At 45.7% G+C, this 12,490-nt stretch overlaps 1 protein-coding gene across 6 annotated transcripts in view; it reads right to left on the bottom strand.

The window, feature by feature from the left end:
• Positions 1-5,396: 5,396 nt before the first annotated feature.
• The window catches only part of FAM219A (family with sequence similarity 219 member A), a gene marked incomplete at its 3' end in the record, with an annotated part of 90,802 nt that continues 83,708 nt past the window's right edge, over positions 5,397-12,490 (bottom strand). For 2 of the 6 annotated variants that reach the window (XM_082497652.1, XM_082497653.1), the window contains exons 3-6: positions 11,437-11,539; positions 7,194-7,274; positions 6,777-6,831; positions 5,397-5,552 (exon numbers count right to left, since the gene is read on the bottom strand). In XM_082497652.1, coding sequence (XP_082353778.1) covers positions 5,397-5,552; positions 6,777-6,831; positions 7,194-7,274; positions 11,437-11,539 — 395 coding nt within the window. Of the gene's footprint in view, positions 5,556-6,776; positions 6,832-7,193; positions 7,275-11,436; positions 11,540-12,490 lie in introns of all 6 variants that reach the window. The other 4 variants (XM_082497655.1, XM_082497656.1, XM_082497651.1 and 1 more) reach the window with 3 other exon arrangements.

Genomic DNA, 12,490 nt, shown 5'->3' with positions numbered 1-12,490 from the left:
GATGTTTCTTGTGAACATGCAACCTGTGCTTGCTAAGCCAAGCAGCAGCCAGGTGACAAAGCCTACTTCATTCTAGGTAAGAGCGGCCATACTCCACACAAGCTTGAAGGCAGAATGGAAAAGTAAAGGAAGAGCCCAGGCAAAGCTGCCAGTTTATACCTTTAGATGATTACATGGATGCTAAAAGTAAGAGCATGAAACTGCCGTGGGAATATCCCAAATGAGCCCTTCGATGCTCTCTTCTTCCACCAGCGCTCACTTTCCCAGTTGTACTCCTAAGTTCCTTAATTCTACTCACAGGGGATGGTGCTGTTGGGCCACCAAGTCTTCTCACATGTTCCCTGTGGCAGCATGCAGATTGAGAAGCTGGTTGTGTGAGAGCCAGCTGCCAAATAACTAGGAAACACATGCTTGCCAAACATCTTCCCCCAAAGCTGTTTAATCTCTCTACTAACCTCCACCCCGCAGCCTTCTGGCACATGCAGGCAACATCAGAAGCTGGTAAACAGAGGGAAGGCAGAGTTGTACTTTGAAAATATGCATAAAATTTCTATAGCATGCTTTTCGTGTCTTGCTTGCAGTCTATCAATGGAGCCCATCACACACTTGGCAACATCCAGGCAGGGTGGTGGTAGCGTCTTGGGAAGGCAGGTTCTTCCCCTGTGTTGCAGAAGAGAATGGACATCAAGAGAGGATGTGACTTGCTTGAGGTTAGAGCAAATGTGTACCATGTGCCAGGAGCAGCAAGGGACCTCAGATCTCATTTTTGTGCTCTAACAGTCCAACAGACTCTCTGCAGTAGTATTTGGCTGCAGTGCCAGCTCAGGGACATGGTGTTTCTGTTGTGTGCATCTGAAAGCGAGCTTTGCTCCCTGCTGGTATCAGCACTGCATTGAGATAGATTAACTCGGACAACTGGGATCTGCCCTAGGCCAAGACAGCACTTGGCAACCTTTCTAGTTACTGCTTGTTTTCCTTTTCCTGTTGTTCCATCTGGTGCCCAGCTGGGTCCTTCCTTTCTTCAAAAGCATCTTCATGTTTCTGTTGAGTCACATACAGGGCACTGTACTTTTCAAGCCTCCTGCATGCCGTTGTACAGCTTGTGGGCCAGCCTGAGGACAGACTCTGCATGGAGAGTAAAGGATTCTGCTCAGGATCGCAGACCAATGTGTTAGCCAGCGCACAGCTGAACAGAGCGGGTGCCTCCTTTTGGGAAAGGAGCTAGAGAGACAAATCAGAAGCAGCTGTGTCCAACCTGTCCGTGGGGGAGCGTTCCGACGTCCCTTTCAAAGTCCATGCAGTAGGCTGTCGCCTGCTTTTGCAGTCACAAGGCATCTGCAGGCAAGACAGCCAGAAGAGCATAACGGACCCAATGGCCAAGCATACACACTGAGGGGTAGACATGCAGCAACGTCAGATATGATCCAGTGGCTCTTCCAAAGGCTGGCTTCAAGATATGTCTGATAAGACATCAAATCAGCCTTCGGGATGGTCGCCTGGACATCAGCCTCCTTTTGGCCAAAGTTCATTTACAACCACCAGAAAAGCAGATGAGGCCATGCTATCTAAAGACCTTCCTCAACACTAGGAGGATGTTCCTCCTCAAACAGATATATGAAAATGGGGAGTTTGCAGACTGGAGTTGAATGCTGAGACCCGGGAGTTCAAAGCCAGCTCACATTAAAGGCCAAAATTAACATCTGATAACAGGGAAAGACTTCTTCAACTCAGGTAATTTGGTGACTGAAATTACACAAAATCCTAACAAAAAGCTGGTCTGGGTTTAGGACGCATCAAATGCAAATGTCTTTGTGGAGGCACCAGCATCAATATCCTTGAATCCTATTTGCATGGTAATTTAGACAGACTGCAATGCAGCCTTTCATACTCCGTGGAGCTCCTTCCCTTGGTATTCTGTACAACTTTGGACTGAAAACAGGGCCTGAGAAGACCATCTGGTTTGGTACAAAGACTGGAACAAGGAACGATTTACTTTCTTGCATGCAACCTGCATTTAGGAGAGTGCCCAGCAGTTCTGCAGATTTTAGGGCTTTTTAATGTTGCAACAGAGTCAGGTTCCGTGCTTTTTGCTTTTCCCTTCTCCAGGCCATGCTGGCAGAGACTGGTCTGAGGGAGAGCAGTGCCAGAATGGACACGTACCTATACACCTTCCTGGGAAGTCACCACAGCGTAACCTCCAGCGAGGGCATAAGGAAAACCTTCTGGCTGAAGCAAAGGTCTGAACGCGAGACCAGATAGGGAGAGCCAGCCCAATCTGCAGTTAATACATACTGACAGGCTGTCCGCCATATTCCATAATGAGCCAACAAACACACCGCATGGTTATAACCTGCTTAAGGGGGCTGTGGTTCAGAAGAGTTAGTGTTCAATTTTCTGATAGCCACATGTGCATTGCCTTAATCCATTCAGCCTTCCTTATAATGACCCTACACAGGTAACTACTTTTCCCCACCCTTTCTACTTTATTCCCCTAATAAAATATATGAACACAAAGCATAGAGAGGAGAAGCCAAAAAATTGCCATTTTATGGTCCTGTACTGTCATGCCAAACCAGCTACTTGTGCAACCAACTCCTTCTGTGCGCAGGAAAAAACATTTGGCTTGTGCTTCAGTCTGTATTTGGAAGAAGCACTGACTGTAACATTTAAATTCATCTTCCTATCCCTCCCTCCCTAAAGACTTGTGCTAGGAGCAGATGCACATCACACAAGGCAAAGGGTTGAGGGCAGTTGCACGGCTGCAGGGCTGAGGAATGCCTCAGGGCACATGGCAGGCAAAACCCAGCAATAGGGACAATAAAAGGGCTTGCTCATTGTGCCATGGGGCAGTGGTTATCAGGGAAGGTTTGTCCTTCAGAGGGGAGGTGTTAACCCTGGGAAATAGTGTCAGCAAACCTTATTCTGTCTTAGACCAAACACGATGGCAGCATGATAGAGAGACCTGTGTGACCTGCAGTCCTCCATGGCCGACCCAGGTAAACAGATGGCTTGTTGCTCTAGCAGGCACACTGAAATGCTCCAAGCTCCTGAGCAAGGGCTGTGGGAAAGGCTGAGCGTGTGCAGCCCAGCTGGAAGGCACAGAGACTAACCCAGGAGGGTAAATGCGATGAAGACGTTGCTTGATACCAATGCTGAACTGCAAAATCCCTCCTTAGAAAAGTGAAGATTTAAAGAGACTTGGTTATGTCCTATAGGATTTGGTTTGACCATGGTGTTTCCGTTAGGTTATGACTACATTCCCCATTAAAAAAAAAAAAGACTCCTTAAGGAACGTTTTTCCCTTTTATCTTTTCTCTCTACACAGCATTGATAGAGCTCTTCCCCAACCTCCAGACAACTTGCTAACCTCAACCTGAGCTAGCACTGGAGAGGAAAGCAGGCATGGAAAGGAAGAAGTGAAGAATTGGAGACCTGCTTCTTTAGAAACATTTTGGAAATATTCCCCTTCAGCATTACCAGGTAGTGAGAAAGGGAGAGGAATTTACTTGAAAAACACTCTTCCTAGAGGAGCTGGCAAGTTAACCAGTTTTTCTGCACAAGGAGGCAGGGATGCTCAGTAAACAGCACCTCTCAGTCGTCTTTCTATGGCCTGGAGCCACAGCACCCTGTTTTAGGGAGGGGGGGCAAACAGCTTTAACAGTTGCCTGTACCAGCTAGTGAATAACAAAGCTCAGGAATCTTGCATGCCTACTCTTTTGCTCATGCTGTGGATGGTACTGTGCTTTGCACTGCACAGAGTGAAACCCCAGGATGTTAAACAATTATCCTCCTAATCATGAAGAGGACTTCTTAAAGACTCAGCTCACTTCATGCAGATTTCAGATGGTGGATCTGTCTGTCGGGGTGGAGCTCTGGCTCTGCCTTGTGACTCAGGAGTTCTGATGGGAGGCTCAGAATTGCCCTCGCTTTTTTCGTTTCCCAGGCTATAAAGCAAGTGATGACCCAAAGCAGGCAGTCCTTCCTCCTGGCAGGGCAGGAAAACACACAGTCATGCCTGTGGCAAAAGATTTCAACACTAAGAAAAATGCCAGCCTGTTCCTTGCCTGAGCCCTGCATATGCTGAAGCCAGCAGTGTAAGACCGGCCAGGGAGAGGACATGATTCCTAATTCCAGAAATGATTTTACATTCCAAAAAATCTGCTGGTCAACCGGCAATTCAGTCCAGCTACCTAATGTAACGCCAGATTTCCTGACTATCCCAGCACCAAATAAACACAAATGCTCCCGACATGGGACAGCTCTAACACAGACCAAGCCTGGTGCACAAGTGGGCAGAAATAGGATAAACAATAGTTTCCTCTCATGTTTTTTTTTGCAGCTGAAGCTGTTCATAATCCTGCTGTTGCTGAACACTCCCCTAAAGTCTGACACCACCACACAGATGCCTTCAGCGTTAACAAATCTCTCCCACAGCACCAAGAGACCCAGTGTCAAGAGAATATAAAAAGTCGAGCACTGTACAAATGTGCTTTCTTCAACTAGCTTATCTGGCACTGACCTTCACACTGTACAACTCTAGTCCTGTCTTGAGCAGGACTCATTTTTTCTTAGTTGAACAAAGTTTAAGATTTTTGGAAGCAGATGGGTCTCAGGAATTAAGTACAGGTTGAAGTCAGTATACGTGACTAGACTCAACTCAGGAGTATGGTATTCTCAGGCAAGGACTGAATCCCCAAAGAGCACAGGTGGATTGCAGATGGAGTCTGATGTGTTTGGTGATAATTTAGTGTGGAGCTAATAGTAGATTGCATTGGATATGTGACAACAACTCTAGCTAGTAGTGACTCACAGTGAAATGCCACCTATTTGTCCTCTTCTCAAGTGAATAAATTGTGTCATGCTAGTCCTGGCTAGCCTTGCCATAAGAAAGGATGCCCTGGTCCATTACCATTCCTGTGCCCCACTTACAGTATCATTTTGGTTATGCAAATGAAACAGATTTAGTAAATTAATTAAGAACTGACCTCCTCTCACTGGTAAAACCCCCTGACACCTCAGACTCACCCCTGATCTCACAGATGGATTGGTTTTGGCGGGCAGGATTACCTACAGGCCCATCTGACCCTTCCCGTTTTGAAACAGGCACCTTACAAAATATCCCCAGTGCCTACACAAACCAAGGAAGTATCTTTGGACCCCTCTGTATTCGCTCTCCAGACCAGTCAGTTCTGCCAGGCACTGCCTGGCACTTTGAGCAACTTCTCTTTTGTTTAACCATAGTTTAAAATAACTTATCAACCAATCATAAAATGAATTTTTTGGTTTCTCCTGGCTCCATGAACACAAAGAGGTGCACGTCCTACCATAGGAGGAAGCAATGGCTGTTAAGTTTTACAGTTATAGTGGAAAGCACTGATCACAGCCTGCCGGCCTCACTACTGGATGTGACAGGCGGTGGAGGAGGTGGCTTGGCAACACATGCAGGTAGGGTTGACCGATTTAGGGGGAATTAGGTCGAGGTCCTCGTCATCTGGGATCTCATCTAACCGGTACCCATCCTTTAGCAGCTGGATGTTCAAGTCTTGGTTGATCTGCTACAGACAAAGAGACAAACAGTCAAACAGTTGACACTTCTGCCTTCTGATGGTTGGAAGATGAAGGAGGTCTCTTATTCTGGAATATATTTCCCCATCAGCAGCAGCTGCCCCACCAATGAAAGAGTCCCAGTTTTTGACCACAGGTGAGGGCTGCCTTCTGTTGTTCTAGTTTCTTCCAGAATAGGAGTATCTAGAGTGAGATATTCCAGAGTAGCAAGTTGATACACTATTTTATTCTGGAATAATATAGTTTGTCTTCTATGAAGACAAGCCCTCATTTAAAGTAATGTAATAATAATGATAATAAACCACTGGCAGCTGGACAATCCCTCCTCTCAGCCTGGGGCACACTATAGCAGTTGAAAGGTGATAAAGCCTCCTGGCTCTTTGTAATCTCAGATTCAAGTGCTGTCTAACTAGATTTGGGTGAACAACACTTCATCAGGGCCCAGAGATGGCCCAGATTGTTTGATCTGGTCCTTGTTCTTGGCCATTTCGCTGTGTTTCAGAAGTATTTTGCCCAAGGAAGGAATAAAAGGTTAAAGAGTTCCCAGCAGCTTATGTGCAGAATGCCTGCTCAGCACCCTGGATGTAAAATAAGGTCCTGCAGAAGCAGTCGCCAGAGGCTGAGCAATTAATTCAGGAGAGAGCTTGGGAATATATTCAGAAACAATGCAGAGGGATTAACAAGTCTGAGCTTCCTGCCTTTTCTCTATGAAAGGACAAGAGTTCATATCTGCAAGTCCTCCCTGGAATTTCTGCCTGCTCCAAGTAAACATGCACTGCATGACCCTGACCCCCCTCAAGAATTGGAAATCACAGCACACCCTCAGATCCTTTGTTTGTGTCGTTGGCAAGCATATGGCTGCTGAGCTGGCCTGACAGACAAGTTGATGCTTTTGCACTGCATGGGCCAACACTGCAGGACTGAGCAGAACTGGGAAAAGCTTGAGTGAAGCCAAAGGTAGCTGTGAAAACAGCCGATGCGCAGATCTGTGTCTATGCCATGGCAGTGTGGGGATGGAGCCAACTGGATCACCAGGGAAGAAAGAAACATGACACAGTTTCTGCCATGGCCCCTTCCAGACTCACAGAGTCTACAGCACTGGTAAATTCCTTGTGTAGCCCATTTTGGCAGCACAAGGCCACCCTAAGCCGTTTCTGGCTGCTCTGCTATTAGCATTCATGGTAAGAATGGCAGGAAAGAGTATAACTCACCTCAGCTGATGAGTATCCCGAGGAGGAATATCTGGACATATCAAAGTCATCATCACTGCAGGGAAGGACGAGATACAGCAAAGAAGGAAACAGTTAGAGAAACCTGTATTTCCTGGTTAGCCCTATCTTTCTCATACCATGAAGCTGTCCTTCACACACAGAGAAGTTACATCAAAGGATTCTGGAGAGTAACTTTCATCTGTGACCCTCAGACCTTTTCATCAAAGTGCTTTTTAGTCACATCTCTTCCTACTTGTTTACACGCACAGACCAGTTACGGTATATGCTGAAAGGCACAGCAAGGAAGAGTTCGAGTGGCCTGCAAGAGTGGTTTCAGCAGGAATTAGCTTCAGTGCTGCACTCTGGCATGAAAGCTCACTTGCACCGTAATATATGTCTTATTAACACTTTGCCTACCTGTCCGTATCCAGGGCTACCAGTGGCTTTTCATCTGGACTCTGGTCTAATGACGAATAGCCCTTATTGGGAACGACGAGCCTGAAATAATTAAACATCGTCTGTTAACAACACAGCAAAGCTCAGTACCACACATAGTCTAGGGAAAAGCTGTATGATAGTTAGGCTGTCTCCATTTCACTTTCTTGTCGGCCCTCCCTTATCGGTGAAGACATTTAAATGGGTGCAACTCAGAAGAAGCAGGCTTTGTTTCTGGGTAGCTTAGAGCAGTTTCACAGGGATGAATACTGGACGTGCCTTGGTAACACGCTCCCCGCTGGAAGAAAAAGCAGTTGGGACACTCCACGCTTCATTCTGGTGAACCTGCTTGTCATATCACATTGCTCATTTTTGTGTTGCTTTTTTCCCCTAGCAACGCATACATGGCACTAGCAATAAATAAATAGGAGGAGACTAGGGAAGGCAGAGGCTCAGTGCTCCTACTATTCTACTACTGGAAATCAGGGATGTGGTCTTTCTGCCTGAGTCCCTACCCAGCCCCCCCCAACAAAACAATTCTGAGGCCTCAGTCCTGAATTTAGTAATATGAGAAATATGAGCTGGTGGGTGCAGCGTAAGAGCTAGCAGTCAGACTAGCACTTTTTAAATCCCATTATTTCATATTGACTTTCATTTAATCAGAAGTGTTACAAAGGCTGACGATGACTTTGCACCTTTAATTGCCTGAGAGAGAGCTTGTGAAACAGAATACAGGCTTCAGAGCTTCTAGGATAAGTAAAATGCACTAATACAATGGTATCTAGTTCACAACAGAGTTATTTCATCCACAAAACTGCACAAAGACTTTGGTTCTTATTTAAAAGAAGATCAATCAAACCAAGCAAATGGAATAAGACTCTGTTCAGCAGGTGGGAATGATAACAGTGATGAAAATCTCCTTGTTAAGTGGGTTAACTCAGGTTTTCTCCCAAATGAAGAACTGGTCTTTAACAACACATAATGATGCACAATGAAGCTTCACTAAGATTTTGGGAAATATAAATCTAAAGATGATAATCCATGTAATCTGTGCTCCAACTGCTCTCTAACTACCTGAAGTGTTTTTATGCTTCTGCACAGAAAATTTGAGGAGGCCATTACAATTTTAAAAATACAAAGGCCTGCCAGGCACTGAAGATGGGCAGGCTCAGGGAGAGTAAAATGTATCAAATGTTATCACAAAGCAGACACACAGGTTCACGACTAGTTGTATTTTCTTACTGTGTTCATTGAAACACAAGACTAAAGAAATTAATTTTAAAAGTGATGCAGAATTTCCAACCTGCTGCACCAGGGGACTGGAGAAAATGGGATCCACTTGCAAAATTCAATACCCCTTCTCATAGTACTCCTGAAGCATGTAGGAAGGAAGTCAAGAAACAAAGATGTCTGAAACTGAAGCTGTGATCTGGCAGCAGTAGCTTGCCCATATCAGAAGTACTGACTTCCATTCTCGCTCTCCAGTTTTCAAGTCACTGCTCCATATATACTCATCGATGTTTGTTACCATATAATAGGTGAACAAAGCACTATCAGGGGATCTAGGAGAAGAACCCTTTGTGGTGCAGTTTACTTGACTGAAAAAAAAAGGTCACTACATCTTTTTCTTGAGAAATGTCTTTTTTCTTCATAACACAGAACTTCGATTTTTCTGCAACAGACAAAAACTCTGACAATGTCTCCGCCCCGATCTAAGTCCTTCCCTCACATCCTGATTGTCCTTATTTTGGCTTCCCAGTGTCCTTGGAACAAAGCTGGGTAGCAGTCGTAGCTGCTTTCATCTGCAGCTGTCCCAGTATGAGCTTCTTGCCTTGCTATTTTTGTTCACTTAACATGAAATATATTATGACATAAATCTGAGTTCAGGTTATTCTCAGAGTGGACTGCAATATCTGGCTGTGCCCAAGTGGTGCGGGTGGTGTTGTGGGCTCTGCCTGTGCTTGTAGCAAGTGTGCCAGCATCACCCCAACCTTGTTCACATTTTATTTGCTCTTAGGGAGACTGAGTGTGTTATGGATCTAGATCCTTTCACCTCTAAGGCTGGCTGTGCCCCTGGCCCAGGAGAAGACCAAATGGTGAAGGCAACTTGGTTCTAGGTTGGATGTCAGAAATTCATACAGATAATACAGAAGAACAGAAGCCTTGGGGAAGGAGAAAGAGGTGGAGTAGAGATTACGAGAGCCAATTTGTTTTGCCTGAATGAAGCAAAACATATTTGATGAGAACAGCAGAACTGTTAAAAAGGGGGAAATGGCTTTAGCTTATTCTCCTCCTGCAGAAACCAGAGGAAGCCAGCAGTTCAGACTTAAAGAGTAACCATAACCTGGACATTTTGCAGTGTATCCCACTGGAGTATCTCCCATTATACTGCAACGATTATACCATGAAAAGAAGCTGCTTGAACAAGCTTGGGTCATTTCTGCCTTCCTGGGGTTGCCCTGTCTGTGGCAAGACATACTGAACCATTCTGAGGTATTACTAGGGCTGTGCTTGTGGTGCAGCTTGGTTCCTAAAAAGCCATGGGAGCTGAGGGATGAAGGTACCCTGTGTCAGACACCTCCCAGCCATATGGCAACCACGGAGCTTGGCTATATCTGCTACTAAAGCAATGGCTGCAAATTTCTGTTTTGCAAATCCCAAGGGGTGCCTCTAAAAGCTGTGTGAAAAGTAACTAAGAAAAGCATGTCTACTGCCAGCAGGCTTCACTTGGCTGTGGAGGAGTCCACATACCCTCTGAACAGTGCTCAAGTGTCCACAAATTTAATAAAGCTGAGCTGGCTGTTCAAAAGCTTTTGCCAATAGGTGTCACTGCTCTGCTCTTCCCCACTCAAATCACTCTTCTTTCCATTGGCAGCTTGGAAACAACAACCTCAACAAGCAGCAATCACTAATTTTACAGGTAGGCGTCTGTACTTGTCGCATCTTCTCTGCCTTACCATCTTCCTCTGCTAATTTCAGGGTTTCTAAATCTCTCAAGCAGCAAATCTGCTACCATTCCTCTTGGGAAGCTAGCATGCAGCCTGTTGCCAAAAGAAACCAAGTTTTTCCAGCTTGTATTTGGAAGACAAGGAGGAACAGCGGGCATGGAAAACACAGCTGAGAGCATTTGCTGAAATACCTGCTGCCACGAAGGGCCTGGCTCCTTTATATGGTCTCAACAACCAAACACAGAGCAGGGAGCAATGCAGCGTATCCCACCAACATTGCAGAGGCTTACAAATAAAACTTGACAAAGTCCTGGCATGATTTATGACTACTATTTTGGGTTTTGGGAATTAATGTGAACAAGGGACCTCATTTATTGGATGTGTTGCATACAGAGAGGCTCTGACCTGCAACTCCTATTCTACTTAATATACGGTAATCCATGCAACTTTCCCATTCATCAGTACACACCCAGCATTCAAGCAGATTCTTCTGTCATTTTAAGTGAGGTCCTCCACTAAAACCTGACAGTTTTCTAGTAGCGTGCAAAGCGTGCAATTCTGTGGGATCGGGGGTGTTCCTGCCTCCTGAATGCAGGTAAGTAATACATTGGCGTGCTGAAGCTTGCATGGAAAAAAATAGAAATACTCTAGAAGACAGTATTCAGCTAGGAACGTCTTTGTTTACAGTGATTTGTAGAACTGTCTGATACTGTCACACAGGGATGTGCCAAAGCTGCTCCAGCAAAGTATTACCACGCTGTTCAAAGTGTGGAGGAGGTGTAGAGCAAAGCACACAGAGAGGGATTATTTACAAGCCTTCATTAAGTCAATCAGTGTGGGGAAGGGGTCATCATCAAAAAAGAGCAAGGGAACTACTGTGATAGAAGCAGCCGAGGAAGAACTAAGCTCTAAACCAGTTTGTGTTACATGAAGCAGCATCATACCTCTCCTGCTGGCAGGATTATGTGTTACATGAGGCTACCCAGAACATGCAAGACAGCTTTATTAAATCCCTGATTTTGACCAGGCTGGGCTGCCTGCGCGTCCTGCAGGCTGCACTGTCACTGGTCCCGAGCTCAGCTCTCCTTGCATCTCCTCAGGGGATGGGATGCAACATAGCACAGAGCATTTGGGCCTTTCAGCTCTGGAGAGGGCCATCGCTGTTCTCGCAGTGTGTTTGGCAGTAGGCGAATGGCAATGAACATTGTCCTTGCCCATCCTGAGGCCATTAGGGATTGAAGTGTAGAGCACAGCTGAGTGCTTTTCCAGTCCTTTACCTTGTTCGTGCCATCACGTTATTCTTCTTGGGCTGCTGATTAACTGGGCTTCCCATGTTGCCGTTCTTCAGGGAGCCCTTCCGAGCCAGCTCCCTCTGCTTCTCTGCATAAGGGATACAAAAGGGAATAGCAAAATTAGGGCAATAACCTGGCTGGCCACCATACAGCTGCAGAAACCCAGATTTGATAGGGGCAAAAGGCACAGCAGAATTAATAGCAAAGGACGTGAGCTCTCCATCTCCCAAGGAGGGACACTGCAGAGGCCAGATGAGCTGTGTCCCATTTCCTCCAAGGTCAACAGGGGCTAAAACTAATGTACCTCAACTCACAGCAGCTTGTTGACACCACCACACTAAGATGGTCATGGAGCTACTGGATAAGACCCAGCTGGGGCAGAGAAAGGGCAGAGAACTTGTCTCCATTTGCACCCAGCTGCTGCATGGACCCCAACGCTGTGCTTTGTGCCAGGCAAAGGAATTTATCCTTCTACCCTTTCTCTTCCTACTCAGGCTGCTGCTGAGGGCCCCAATGGGGCTAGAAAAGTGTCTCCATCAAAGCAGCACCATCATTTAGTGTTAATCCAACCTAGCTTGCCACCAGGCCTGAGTTATTACTGTTTCCCTAGACGGCAACTCACCAGACTAACACCCTACAGCAGAATGTGTTGCTGCCTTCCTTGCTTCTCCTCCTGGCAACCTGTGATGTCCCCCCTGTGTCTTTCTCTTTTATCTCACATTGATTCTTGGGAGTTTGCTTGCTTTATTAAAAAAACAAAAACAAAAACAAAAAAAAAGTGAAACATTTTGCAGCTGTATTTCTAAACAGAATATTGTTTGCTTAAATTTTCAGAGCATGTTCTACTCGCTGCTGAAGCATACCTTAAAACATGGACAGTACGTCAAGCTTTCTTTATGTATTCAGTGCAAGAGGGGATTTAAATTAGCTTCTCCTTTAGGAGAGACTATTTCTTTTAATAACTTCTCACCGCAGGATCACCACTAGAATTCAGGTCCAAAAGCTAAGCCTTCTGCAGGTATCCAAGGTCCGTGCTGTA

The sequence above is a fragment of the Vanellus vanellus genome, assembly GCF_965231255.1.
Source record: "Vanellus vanellus genome assembly, chromosome: Z".
Lineage (NCBI taxonomy): Eukaryota > Metazoa > Chordata > Aves > Charadriiformes > Charadriidae > Vanellus > Vanellus vanellus.
Note: the sequence above shows the minus strand (reverse complement) of the source record. Positions and strands in the feature narration are given on the sequence as shown.